The 15,501-nt window shown below is 41.7% G+C and overlaps 1 protein-coding gene across 1 annotated transcript in view; it reads left to right on the forward strand.

The window, feature by feature from the left end:
* Positions 1–15,501, forward strand: part of TRPC5 (transient receptor potential cation channel subfamily C member 5) — a 276,431-nt gene that overhangs the window by 197,314 nt on the left and 63,616 nt on the right. Inside the window, exons 4-5 of the mRNA XM_088482912.1 lie at positions 8,142–8,281; positions 9,569–9,891. Of these exons, the coding sequence (XP_088339038.1) occupies positions 8,142–8,281; positions 9,569–9,891 (463 nt within the window). The remainder of the gene's footprint in view (positions 1–8,141; positions 8,282–9,568; positions 9,892–15,501) is intronic.

Raw genomic sequence — 15,501 nt, forward strand, 5'->3', positions numbered from 1 at the left:
TTTAATCTTTTCGCATACTGGACAGGAATATGTTATACTGGAACCACTGGGGAGAAATATATGTCTCTCCAGGCATTCTAATCTAGTTAAGTACCATGGCCCACCACAGGCAGGTCTGGAAGAGCCCCCTCTGTACTGACTGGTACACTGATTGGCTCTACTCTTTCCTGAAAAATGAATGATGGGCCTATTTGACCAATCACAGTATATGCCCCTCTCCCTGTCAGCAACAGATACACCATTTGACCAATCACAGTATATGCCCCTCTCCCTGTCAGCAACAGATACACCATTGCTACAATGGAAGAAGAGGAGTATAATAAATTTACAATACAATACAATTTACAATTTACAATACAAAAATAAAACTTTACATATCTTTTTTCCTTATAAAATATTTTGAAACCTGAATTACAATTTATTTAAAACATATAAAAATTCTCTCAGGCAATACTGCTCTTTTTAATATACAGTATTACTTTCGGACAATTGAGTATAGTTTATAGATGGCGCTAGATAAGGTTGATTTATGTATGCAGAACCGTGAGAGAGCAGAGGAGGTGGGAGAGGCTGGGGTTATGGGACAGACAGAGGGGAGAGATGATTATAAAAGGTGCAGACTTCATTCTTGGTGTTGGTGGGAGAAGATGGAGAGGGCGGGATGGTTAAAGTGTGGGAAATGTAATGCGGAATAGGAGGCTGGAAGTAGCAGATGGCATTGTGATGGCTTCAATATTACAAAATCAAGGACAGAGAGTGAGGAATAAAGAGGAGGGGGTTGAAAATCGCAAAGAGACCAGAGAGGGAGAGAGCAAGGACAAGAGAAAACAAGTATACGGCAGAGAAAGAGATAGGAATAGGTAGTGGAAGGTATAGAAGTAAGAGGGGTGATAAGTAGACATTTGATAGGAAAGAGAAAAGTTCCTGTTTCTGATTAAATGTAAAGGGATGAAGGTAGAATTTCCTTGCTCTTTTGCAGGTGGGAATATTTTCTGGTAACACAAATAATTGGAATTGAATAATCCCTAATAGGGTTGAAAGGAGCAGCGCCCTCTAGTGCTCATATTTGTTATTGACACAGAGCTAACATTTCTGACAAATGTTATGTTCCTTTCACACATTGTAGCTTTATTCTTACTTTCTTACCATGACAATTTGCTGTCTATTATTACACTTCAGCTTTTATTATTTTCCTTTGTGTTCACATCTCTTGGGCTACAATTTGAACTAGCAAATTACAATCCTGAGTTGCATTCAGTGGGATCTTTTGATGTTAGAAGGTAAAAGGGTTATTGTAGACTTCTGAGCTTCCCTGGAATTTTTTTTAAGTCTTTCACTAATTTCCTGTGACAAAGGGCCATCAGTTAATACAGACTTACAGTAGTAGCTGTATAATAATAATAACTGATGTGCATACTAAATGATCAGATACATTCCTCATGTGAATATTCTGTGTAGTTTTAACTTTACTCATATATTGTGTTTGCTAACAGGAGGTAATATTACACGTTCAGTGCATCTTCTTAAGGCCTGTTGAGCACGCATTGATGATGAAGGCCAAAAAATAATAATGTAAGAGAATGGACCAGTATATACTTTTGAGAATTGTTCACTTTGCATCAATTTCAATATTGCCTACAGCATTCATGAGCATTTACACTCTATACAATATAAGGGAATTCTATAGTAGTGCTGATTATGTACAGTACATACTGTAAAACAGTATGCAGCAGGGAGGCATTGAGAATACACTTTGAATGCTTACGGTTTGTCTATACTTTTTAAAGGTGTTGTTTTTTAAAACAGCAGTTATAAATATAGATGTCATCCGAATGAATAAAACAAATATAACCCCATGTCTATGAGACTCTGTTGGAGACTTTCTAAACAGCTGTTTTGTACGTGCTTTGCAAACAGCCACACATTGCATGAGAGCCGAACTGTGGGATTGACTATCCAGCGGCTTAGAGACTGAGAGGGATATGTACTAAGCCTTGGAGAGATAAAGTACCAACCAATCAGCTCCTTACTGTCAGTTTACAGGCTGTGAGCCATATTCAATTAGAGCGGATCCGCGATACTTTTCCACCTCCCAGACCTTTCGCCTACATCGCGTGTTTTGTAGGCGGAAAAGTATCGCGTGCGTGCCCGCTTTACCCTGTATTCAATTTGAAAGTACGCGAAAACGGGATCCAGCGAAACTTGAACAGGCGGAAAGTACTGTCAGATTTGGGGAAATTAGCCTGTCACCTCCTCAAAAGATGCTCTGACATGGGGCTTAGCTGTGGTTACTCCCGATATGGCTTGCTGAAGGTATTTTAACGGGCTCAATAGCTGCTAAATAGCGTTTTTGTATATGTGGTGCAGAATAGTATTCAGGAGGTTTTTTGCATAAAATAACTTATCCCAGCAAATTTGGGGTACTTGAAAATGGGGGCCAGCATATTTAAAAGTTGCTAAAGTTAAGTTGAAAAAATCGTGAAAAATCCACCTGCCGCAAGCCCCTGCAGTCAAAAAAACACTTGGGGCATACTTGGGGACCCCTCCCCCCACAGTCAAGTTCACTAGTTTTTAACTTTGTCCCCCAACATTTTTTTTATGCCCCCAAATTCAAAGTCATTTTTTGGGGTGTGCTTAAGTGTTTTGTTTTTTTTTTTTGACGCAGTTTACCTTTTGGGGGACTGTCTGAAGGCTGCATGGGGGTTCCCGCAATGTTGCACCCCAAAACCCCAATTCTGCACTTTTTTCCGCCTACTATTCATAGGCGAAACTTTTCCGCGGATTACATTGCATTGACTATCCGCCTAGGCAGAAAGTCTTTCAAATTGAATACGGAGTAAAGTCAAAACAGGCAAAAATGACGTCATCGGTGAAAAGTTTCTGCCAAAAACACGTGAAAACTGACTTTTCGCCTCAAATTGAATACAGCCCTGTGTTTGAAAATTGACAGTTAGAAGTTGCTGGGTTGGTACTTTAACACTTAGCATATCTGCCTCTGAAATTCATACCACATGTTTGGTGGTTTGTACAGTCTCAAACCACCAGAAGAAGGCAATTTTTTGTTGACATGGTTATAGTGCCACAAGTGTGAATAATAAATGGTTCCTCCATGCAAGATCTGACTGGCCTACAGGGGAAATCCCCGGTGGGCCCCACTGCCTGAGCCCACCTTCCTCTCCCTTACGGATTAGGCCCCAGACTGTTTACTCTATAATTACAATATTACTCTATTAGACATTCAGTTAGTTGGTGGAGCAGGTCCATGCTGGTGACTGGCCACACCCCCTAAGCATGGACCCCTACCTCTGCATACCCCCAGTGGGCCATTCATGTCCCAGTCTGACCCTGCCCCCATGGCAGTTACAGGACTGACTCATTGACATAATTTGCATTCAAACAAGTGTTGTTCACCTTTTCTTGTTAAACTGGCCTCTAGGCAAGTGTTCTATTGCTGTCTATTGGTCACATTTTACGGTGAAGGAAGAACTTTGCTATTACTGTTAACAAATTCAAAGGTACTCAAAATAAAAATAAAATCTACCACTACCTCTCTAATGTATCTGCATATTGATGGAATCATAAGGGTTTTGTTAGCACATACAGACTATAAAAATTAATATGTTACGCATCAAAAAAAAGGAGCTTGGGCTCAACTGTGCATCAGCTTCTGGGTTGGTTGTGGATATGCTCACACCTTGTGCAGCTGTACGGGCTGAGAGGAAGAAAGGGAACAGGTCAGGGAGTGGATGCTGTGAATGTGAAAATGGGTTTCACATGTTGTGAAGATGCGTTTATTGAAGTTTGAAAGAATGGGGGATGATTTATTAATATTGTGAAATTATATCTTTTTTTCCTGCATATATTAGTGTTGCATTCAAGGTGGATGAAGCCTTCAGGGGGCCTGGGGCACTTAAGACAGGGGGGTCCTCCCCTCTTGTCAGTACGTTCCCCCTGGCTGTGCTCGCTCTGTATGCGCCTCCTCCCATACCTCCATGAGGCAGGACCCAGCATGTCTAATGCACATGCGGGCCCAGGGCTGATCCGAAAGCTAAGCTTTCCAGACCTTGAGAAATTGGCCATTATCACAGTCCCAGTAAACGTCTGTGTGGACTGCTTATGGTAGCAGAGGGACTGCAACAGGTATCTCCAGTATATGCGTAGGTACCTCATAATAAATGGTTACTTAAATAATGCAGCAAACCTCTGAAAATGTCTGTTTTGAGAGATTTGACCACAAATGTATTTTAATAAATAGACCTCTGAATGTCAAATGGATGTAACTAGAACATGATGATTGTAACCAAGTATGTCAGATATTAGAAGATTGATACATAAATATTTATGGGAACAGTTAATATTACATGGCAGCATAGAGCAATATATTAATTTACATAGCAGTATATAGAGGTACTTATGATTAGTAATGGTCTTTCCTTTCTCTATAAATAGAGATACATATCCATTATCAAATCAAATCTAGGAAATCAACAGCAAGTTTTTGAACTATAAACAATTTTCCTAGGCAACAATTTGTAAACAAAATTGATATGTCTAATACCCCTTTTGCACCAAAATGCCGGGGCCAACCTGGGTTATTGAACACGGTTTCAAGCCATGTCACAGTTGCTTGAAACCCTGTTCACAACGCAAGCTGGACCTGGGTAATTGCCGAGTTGTCTCTTTGCAGGTGCTTGGAGATTACATCATTTCCAAGTGCCATTGATCCGGCTTTCCACTACTTTCAGCGTGACCAGGGTCAGACAACCCGGGTCATGCGTTCTCACCACTGACTACACGGTAACAAAACCTAGGTTGAACCTTTCACACCAAACCTGCACCCGGGTTGACCCAGCAATAAACTGGGTAATAAAATCGGTGGAAAAGGAGACTTAGTGAATATTAGATTTCTGCATGATCATGGAATAGATGGAATATTACTATGTGAATAAATACATTTTTGACCTTCAACAAAAGCTGTATAATAAGCTGTCAGTATCAGCTACATGCAGAGGAGAACTTTGTCTGTGTCATTTATATAATATAAATAATAGGGTTATTTTTCTGTAACTTGGAGTTGTCTATCTGGTTATGCAGACTCTAAATTACATCTTTTAACTGAAATTACAATATTCAGTGTGATTACAGACTAGAAGAAAATAAGGGATCAGGTTCTGGGTATGGAGCAGATATTGTATCACTAAAAGGGAACATCCTCTATTGCTATCAAATATATGTAGCAGCGGTTCTTAAAGGAGAACATTGTAAATCCTCCAAATAGAGACCAATCACAAAACAGCTACATGAATTGCACTATATAAAATATAGAATATAAACTCACATTTATATCATTCAAATATTGATCAAGCTGGTTTGTTAAGCACAATAAGCTTTAAAAATAAATAATACAAATAAATACAACACATTCTTATTTTTGGCTAGACTTAAGCTGGCCACACACTAGACCAACTTTCATCCAACCATCCAACTTGTTGATTGGTTGGAATGAAAATCTGGTAATGTATGGGAGTAACTGATCAGCAATTTGCTCCTAAATGCCAGAAAACAGATGAAAATGGTCATCAGACAAGTTTGTTAAATGTTTGATCTAAACAATTTGTTCAAACAACAGTTTTGGTCCATTTTCCAGCGTTTGTGAGCAAATTGCTGATTGTATACCTTACCAGATTTTCATTCCAACCAATCAACTAGTTGGCTGGTTGGACAGATAATCTTTAGATGTGTGGCCAGCTTTACTCTTTTAATATATGATGACCCTCCCATATTCCCCCCATCTAATATTTCCTCTGTACCTTTCTTTCGCTATACTTTATTCTTTTTGTTATTCACTATAGTTATTGTTTTTTATGTAACTTTTATACTGGTTTCCAATTTGTATACATTTTGATATGGATTTGCATATTTTTTCATGATTCTGTATACCTGTATGTTTTCTTTTTGGAACCTTTAATAAAAACAGAATGCACAAAAAAAAAGAAACGTAAAAAAAACTACATTTGTTAATGAGCACACAAAAAACAATTGAATTTCCCTCATAGACAGTCATTATGTCGACACCACAATGTCGAATTTTAGCATGTCAACATGGGACATGGGGCCTGATTCAGAGGCGCTCGCAAAAAGTGAGCGCTCGCTCTGAATCAGGGCGGGCGCAGGTTTTTTTAGTTGCGGCCTTTTGGCCGCTCGCATAGCTGTGGGTTACCACCCACAGCTATTGTGAGTGGCCATGATGATGGTCGCGATGGTCAAGACCATCGCGACCATCGGGCTTGCGACGAGACCCATTTGTGAAGCCACCCCTCGCCACGCCTACAAAATGGGGCGAGCTGTCGATCAACATCGACAGCCGCCCCTTCTAATAGTGAGTCCTGGAGCGAGCGCTTTTTGCGCTCACTCTGGGGCTCGCACACGCGCAGTGCACACGCCGTGCGTGCGCACTGGGCTACCATCGACCCGCTTGCGAGCGCAATGCACTTGCGAGCGGGTGTGAATCAGGCCCTTGATTCAGAGATGTACGCTATGCACCCAGCAGCTGTGTCTTTGGAAGCAGCGACTGTGTGCCTACTGTATATGCTAACGCTGCCGAAGGTGTCTGAGGACAAAAGGCTCCTGCTGCCGACATCTTAGATCTGATCCTTGCCTCCAAAGATGCAGGATCGGATAAACATCCAGACTGATTGCAGCATCGGCCATAGAAGTAAGCCTAAGGCTACTCAGATTTGCCTCCTCATCTGTGCTGCTGAGGCTGGTAAACCTGCTGGTAAATCTGTAGCAACCTGAGAAATGCGGTCAAACCCCGAAAATGCGGGTTTGACCGCATTTCTCATATGAACCAAGCCCTGGAATGTGATGCACTCTGGGGCTTGGTTGCAGTGGGTAATGCCATCTTTCTGATGGTGTCACCCATTGAAGCCTATGGGCTTCTATCAGGAGACTGCTGAGAGAGGGATCCAATCAGATCCCTCCCAGCACCCCCTCCGGCACGTGCGTCCTTCTGCGCATGCGCAGAAGGACGCCAGAGAGGCTCTGGGTCATAGACCCGGATGTCCCTCCATTGTAAAGGGCCGATCTTACCAAGACAGTGGTCCTATCCGGTGCTGGTCATGCATACTGGCGTTACCAACACTGGCATACATGTGCATGCATCCCCCTGCGATGTGTCATGCATCCCACCCACTGGCCTCAGCACTACCAGAAAACTGGGATGACATGCCCCCGTTTTTTAACGAATGCTGCTCAGTGCCGCCTCCTCCCTACCCCCAAAATGGCCTTAGACTGTCAATCAGGCTGCTGTTTAGGGGCACTGCGAGCGATCTCACAGGACCCGTACTGCACAATCACCATTGGAGATGCACGCAAACATTCCAGTTTGTGTACACCTCTAAATCAGGTCCATGGTTAAAATGTCAACATGCTAAATGTTGACACCTGCACCATTTCGACATGGTTAAAATGTTGACATTTTGCATGTCTACTGTAAATTATCAATATGTCAATAACACATCAACTTTATGTCAGTGTCCACATGTTCCAAGTCAACATCATGAACATGGCGACATGTACTCTGTCAACATGAGGTATGTGTTGACATGCTGTAGTCTAAATTATGAATGTCAGCATAATGAAACCGGAAGAGCAGTATGTGATCATTAAAGGTCACAAGTGATGGGTTAATATGGCAAAAATGTGTATCGGGTGTGATTAAACCTTTTATATAACTAGGTAAACTCTACCCAATACTAGACTTTAAATGCTGGGTAGAGTTCTTTTCAGGAGTCTTAAATTAATATAATACATATATGTTATTTATATTATGTACAGTACAGCAAAATAATACCAATGTCTGATATTCTGGCTATGATTGTACAATGATCGACTTGTTTTAACATCAGTTTAATTCTATGATACATTGCAGGAATCTTTTTTTCTCTATTTTTAAGCTATGATTTGATAGATTTAATAGGCGTGCACACATTAAACCAGTTTGTACAGTATATATATAAAACATATGTGTAGTGTCCTAAATGCTACATCTTTTCAGCATGCTTTGTAGAATGTTGCCTAATGACATTTGTTGTTTAAACCTATATTTGAATCTTGCTGTTTTACTTGTTTTTCTACAGGTTTTATTTGGGGTGAAATAAAAGAAATGTGGGATGGGGGATTCAATGAATATGTACATGACTGGTGGAATCTCATGGATTTTGCTATGAACTCCCTTTACCTTGCAACCATCTCTCTTAAAATAGTTGCTTATGTGAAGGTAAGAAATAATATCTTGTTTGTCCACAAAGGGAGTATCATATACTGTATGTCCATATGTAATGCATGTGTTGTCCACAATTTAACCTGAGAATATATTTTACTCCCATCATATGTACAATGTGAGTGCATCAATAAGTGATAGAACCAACTACATTGTTACTAATTATTATATTTTTATATTTGTCAAGTGATGTCTTTGTGAATAAATGTTTAAAAATTGATTTAGAGAAGGACTCTTTATTGGTCGATTCAACCATAAGTACTTTATTTATTTGTTTAATTATATTTAGCAACAATAGTGCAGTCTCTCCATCCTTTAGTTATTAACCGTGCATGCACTTTGCATTTTTCAGTCATATGCTCATAGAGGTGGAAACATGAGAACTCCAATAATTATAAAAGCTGACTCCTATGGCTGGTGATTTTATAAATGTTGTTTTTGTACTTCTGTATATGACGCTAAGGGGGTAATTCAATTATCGTGGATGTACAGTACAGTCACGATGTTTGGCTGATAATTACGGCTGGCGAACATTGAGCATTTTCCTGCCCACCTATATCGAATGCGGGGGAAACTGTGCAATATGGGTAATTGCAAGATGACAGCGTTCCAGATGTTTCTCGGCACTTAGCAGCCCCTCATTTAATTGCCCTCTTAAAGTTTGTTTTACATGTGTAAAATAGTTATTACACAAGTTTTCCACTATAAACAAACCCTGTAAAATAGCAGGTTGGTATTCCTTCCCTGGGCCTCTACCAATTGCTTTATCGAGACAAGTATATATACATTAATGAACCCTATATTAGAATAACTACTGTGTCATAAACACTGTCTACTACCATTGTCATGTTTCCATTAAATAAATGTTTTATTAAGTAAAATATATCATTACATTTAGCATTACCCATTATTATATTTTATTTACCAGTTTCAATATTTGGGAATGGCTGTGAGCAGATGCAAGTCTACTTATAGCCATGAAACACAATTCCAGTATCAGGCAAGATTTTACCTGCATGTAAGATGTTCTTGTATTAAAAATCCAGTATCTGTTACTAAGCTGGTTTGGGATTTTAATCTACTTGTTGTTTTGACCTTGCAAAGTGGGCACATGCTCAGATAAGTTAAATTGAAGTCCTTCATTACAAATAAAGATGACATTTCCTGAGGGAGAAGGGCAATGTTAGCATTGATTAAATTCACCATTTGGCACAAACCCTAGGACAGTTTCTATGTGACTCAACCTGGATAATTTACAGCTTGTTCCTGTATTTATCTCCTCAGTACAACGGCTCACGGCCAAGAGAGGAATGGGATATGTGGCATCCCACGCTAATTGCCGAAGCACTTTTTGCAATATCCAATATCCTGAGCTCCCTGCGTCTCATCTCACTTTTCACAGCAAACTCCCATCTTGGACCTCTGCAGATTTCACTGGGGCGGATGCTGCTGGACATTCTCAAATTCCTCTTCATCTATTGCCTGGTGCTGCTGGCTTTTGCCAATGGACTAAACCAACTTTACTTTTATTATGAGACTAGTGCCTCTGAGGAACCTAACAACTGCAAAGGAATTCGCTGTGAGAAACAGAACAACGCCTTCTCCACGTAAGACCAATCCCATCCTCCCCACCTCTGTTCTTTCCAGGCCAATGTACCTGTCCTTCCATCATTCAGAGTTAGTAGTAGTCACATTAACCTCAGTCATCCATCAGACAAGGCCGTGGGTTTTTTGTGCTGTACATGACGTCAGACAATTATATATATATATATATATATATATATATATATATATAGATAATTGTACTGCTAGAAAGTAAATATACAACACGCCAGGGCTTTTTAGTAAGAAAACTGATGCAAACATTGTGGAAATCAACTTAATTCTAATCCTCTGAAGTTGGTGGTGACCTAGGCATTGTGATTGAATCTATCCTAAATAAGTACATGGGGCTTATGCTGAGATGGAGGCATATGTATTAAACCATAAACTTGCCAGGGTAAACTTACACCTAACCAGGTTATTAGCACATGAAAAGTTTGTTAATAATAATTGTTTTAATGGTGAAAAAAACATTCACTATTAGGTTTGTTTAAAAAAAAAAAAAACATTATAATACAGCAGGTATATATATTATATTATATATTATATTCATTCTTGAGCTTAGATACAAGTAGTAAAGAAATAGTTCTAAAGTATGCTGACAAAATAAACATATATAGACATGAGCAATGGAGAAACTACCTATCAGCGGGATGGGTACGGGATGCTGGCACTCTGGATCCTGGTCAGAATCCCGGCGCCAGCATCCCGGCCAGGTTACAATACCGACGGCTCTAGGAAAGTAACCCTACCCTAGCCCCAACCATCCTTCCCCAGTGTCTAAACCTAACCTCCCCCTTTATTGCCTAAACCTAACCTGCCCCTCCCCGCACCCTAAACCTAACCCTCCCCCCTAGTGCCTAACCTTAACCCTCCCTCTAGTGTCTAACCCTATCCGTCCCCCTAACCCCGCTACTTACATTCGAGATCCGGCGGTCAGGATGCCGTATTATCAGTATTCTGATAAGTGTCAGTATTCCGGCGTCGGCATTCTGAATGCCAGAATCCCCACTGTCGGGATTCTGAACGCATCCCCCTATCAGCTTTAGAGCTGAGTTTGCAATCAGCCAATTAGACGTCTTTTGCACTGGATAGCATTTACAGTGACTTACTAGAACTGGAACTGATCATTTTATTTATTTAAAAAGCAATACATATTATAACATTGAGTAAGTATCTTTTAAGCATGCATCTTTTTTCTTAGCTGTTCTTCTGCAAATCTTTATCTCTTTGGAGGGAAAACAAGTATGGCTAATAAACACAGGGCCTGATTCAGACCCGCTCGTGAGCGCACAGCGCTCGCAAGCGGGTCGATGGTCCCCCACTGTGCATACACGAGACCCGGCGGCGGGCGTTCCATCGCTACGGGTCTCGCACCAAAGCGGGGTGGCTGTTGATTTTGATTGACAGCCTGCCCTGTTTTGGAGGCGGGCAGGGGGGGTGGCTGGCCAAACTGAGGCATTCCCGAGTGATGTCAGTGGTGAGCTTCCGGCTCACCCACAGTTTAGCGAGTGGCCAGGAGGCCATCTTTAAAAAAAAAAATAGGGACGCCCTGATTCAGAGCGAGCACTCTCAAAGAGCGTCCGGCTCTGAATCAGGCCCACAGTCTGCTACACAGACACAGCATTATACTGTATAAACTTAGCATGTGGAAGAGGATCTTACAGTCAAACCAAAGCTCAGAGGGGAATTAAAATGCCTCTCTGCTCACTACATGTGCCATGCAATTGTGGTTGCCATGGTAGTCACAGGACACTGTGTAAAAAATGACAGTTATCAATCATTAATAGCAGTCTGTGGAATCAAAGCAAGGGACAATGTAAATACCAGCAGTCTTCTTATAAAACATCACAGTGTTGTATGTAAAAAAAATTCAAAGGGGCTGCTGCTTTAATTGGTCTTAAATATATTATTTATTAATAAATGCTGTTTTATAGTGAATCCATTGTTTTGCTTCCAAACTCTACACCACATTTAACTGGATTAAAGAACACATGATACCAGTATATCAGCAGAATAACACTTCAGTATATGTCAGGCCACATCCCTACACATTTCATATTTTCTTGCTTTCAATTAAGGATCATCTTGATTGATTTATATACCTGCAAAGAGTGCTTTCTGGTAAGTATGATTTGGTTTCATTCCGCTTAAATTAAAAAAAAAAACTGCTTTATTTTAATGAACAAAGGACAGCCCCCTGTCTAATTCTTTCTAGATCGATGCATCTGAGTCAATCAGGAATCGGGTTATTTAAGAAGAAGTAAATTAACAGAAGAAGTCTTACTGCAAAGGGATACCTTGGGCTGTTTCCAGTATTGGATTTGGATCTTGAGGATCTTAATCTTTTATTTCTGGATTTATAGACTTTTAAAAATTGTATAGTAGTGGTTTATGTAAAGCTCACCATATATATAATTTTAAATATGTGCCTGGAAATTGTGGTGTCCTGATTAATTATTATATATATATTCTATTATTTATTGCTTTTACTTGGGGCACTATGATGTTCTCATTTTCTTTTTGTTCTTCTTGTTCTCGGAAAGGTACCAGTTTGCTACAGGAGACTGTGCTGTGTATACTGGCTGCTGAGTGTTTGGTGCAGATTTGCACATTGAGTTAGGTCCCTGTTTTGTACGGTGGTCGCCAGAATGAGCTGTGTTTGCTAGTCACCATAAGGGCTATCTTTTGGAACTTTTACTGATTGTGCCATAAATATTATTTAATAATTATAAAACATTAGTAAGAATGATGTTAAGAAGAGGACATTAACCTTAAATGATGATGAAGCTTAATCTATTTCTGAGTATATTTACTCCTTTAGTTATATCTGTCCATTCCTAGGTCATTTCGGCAGTATTGAAGAGACAATAAAACTTGAAACATTGATATGTTGGGTACACTATGTTATTGGTCGATCAATCAGCCGACACATTGGCAGGTGTGTACAGAAGATATCTCTGTGAACCACGTAATACACAGACATATCTGGTCTGCTGTGCAACACAGCTGATCCCAATATATCTTGCAGTGTATGGGTACATCTGGCTGTCTGTATGGCCGTCTCGCTGACCAACCCACTGGCCAGGGAACCTCCGACAATGACATCACTCAGAGCCATAACTAGACTTTTTGGTGCCCTGTGCCAGAAAGAGCATTGGTGTCCCCCCCCACCTCCCCATTTTTCAAATAGGGACATAAGACGCAGACGAAAAAATGGCCATGGCCTCATGGGGAAGGGCCAGGGAAGAGATAAGGGAGGCTGGGAGCTGCTGGGGATAAAAGAAGAGGAAGCTGCAAGTGAGAATGATAATAAACAGAAAGTTGAAAGGCCCGAACAGCGCCCCCTACCCTGCGGTGCCCTGTGCGTGGCACAGGTCACACTACCCTAATTACGGCCCTGACATCACTACTGGTTCCCGTGTCCAAACATGTCGGGCAGCATATTAAGTAAGTGTGTATGCACAATATCCAGGGATGGATTGGGCCAGCGGGTCAGCGGGAATGTTCCTGCTGGACCGGTCCCATATTTCTCTCTGCCGGGCCGGCCGGCTGGCTGGCTCACATCAGCCAGCCAAACTGGTTGCGTCAGCCGGCTGCCACGCTTACGGAATTTGCATTCCACTGTGCAGCGCAAATCAGAAGCTGTCATTTGCTCCGGCTAGCGGACACTTCTGGGTGCCGCTAGCTGGGAGCAGTGGCCGCTGGAGCCATGGTACCCACTTCAGTCTCTGCGCAGAAGGGAACACAGTAGCCGCTGATCACTGGGAAGTTGGAACTGTGTGCGGCCGTCTACCTCAGTCAGCCACGTCACCTAGCAACAGCCAGGTACTGCCCAAGGACAGGAGCTCTGCCTCTCACTGTGCCTCCTACACTGCGGGGATATGGGGTGGGGAGGAGGGACTTACTACAGGGCCCAGGGGGGGAGAGAGTTGCTGCCTTCTGCCTTTATGGCCCAGAGATCCAAATGCCCCATTGTCACAGTTCAGATGCAGGAACTGCACTACACATGCACAATTAGTTTCCTTTCCTACAGCTTCAGCAAAAACAAAAGGGCAGTACTAGGCACTACAAGTCTCAGCATGAGCTGCCAGGTGGCCTGTGGTTCTCTTTACAGCAGCTGAAGATCCACCAAAAGCTACAGTGCTTTACTGCTTATATCTTTCTTATGGACAAATGATCTTCAAATTATCATTAATAAAATGTTAATTATATACTTTTTTAAGCAGTAAGATCACCACAGAGCAGGGGTGAAGTTAGCATCCAGCCAGCCTGGGGTTGCTGTTTGTTTTAATACTCACTGGGGGGCAATTCAATTGTTTTCTTATGTTGCGATAATTAATGGGTGCCCATGTTGCAATTCAATTGTTTTGGGAGCCCATTAATTAATTATCTCCCTCTTCGCGGGTAATTAGACCAGGTTTAGCCGTGTGCAAGGACTAAACTCCTGTTTGGGCGCCCTATCCAGGATTAATCTCACTAATCAGAATTAATCGCACATTTCTGCTCACCTCCACAGGAGGGGGTGAGCAGAAATGCAGGCGCCGGTGAAAACAATTGAATCACCTCCAAGAAATGGTGATGGGGGCTGGGGAAGGTGATGAGGGGATATAGGCTGAGGATGGTGATGAGGGGCTGAGGATAACACGCAACAAGTACCGCAGAATCACCTTTAGTAACCCTGCGGCTCTGACCATTGACTTCAATGGTGGGAGCCGTTCATTGGCTGAGAGAGGCGGGGGCTGACCTCTCTCAGCCAATGAATGCGCAGCCACAGCCCTACAAAGGGAAAAGCCGCATCTGAGCTCTTCATTCGGGAGGTAACAACCATCGTGGTTGTTACCTGTTGCGTGGGTCAGGTTTTTTTTTTCTAATTTTTTTATTTTACGAAGACCAAGGATGCCTACAGGGAGAAGGGGACCGGTCCAGATAATGTAGGTAAGTATGAGTGAGTGTGTATGTACTGTATGTATTAAAACTATACTGTCATGGTGTGTGTGTATTGTGTTTATTTAAACATTTCTTTACAGGTGAACTACAGGTACCAGTGGGCTCTTAATGCCTCGCATGCTGGTATTTGTGGTTCTTCAAGTACCAGCATGCAGGGGAGGCTTGCAGGGACCTGCAGTTCTACTCGTAAAAACAATGTTTACTATTCTTTTTTTACACTATACTTACACTATCAATCCGCCACCCACCGCCACGGATGGTTGGGATAGCCCCGGGCTATCAGCCTAGGCCTGGGGTTCCCTGGAGAGGGGGACCCCTTTATTGGGGGGGTCCCCAACTCCCCAGGCATCCCCAGGGTTTCCATGGCTGTGACAGTACCCCCCCCCTGCTAGAAAGGGTGCGGTGGGGCCCCACGTCATTTTTTTTTTCCAAACATTAACTCTTTACAGGCTTGTTACAGTAAGATACATGCATGCATCTCACTGATGTAGCAATGTACAGTCAGGTGCATAAATATTGGGACATTGACAGAATTTTCATATTTTGGCCTCTATTCACTACCACAATGGCTTTGAAATGAAACAAACAAGATGTGCTTTAACTGCAGACTTTCAGATTTAATTTGAGGGTAATTACATCCAAATCAGGTGAACAGTGTAGGAATT

This window comes from Taudactylus pleione, unplaced genomic scaffold (assembly GCF_031769625.1).
Source record: "Taudactylus pleione unplaced genomic scaffold, aTauple2 ptg000296l, whole genome shotgun sequence".
Classification (NCBI taxonomy): domain Eukaryota; kingdom Metazoa; phylum Chordata; class Amphibia; order Anura; family Myobatrachidae; genus Taudactylus; species Taudactylus pleione.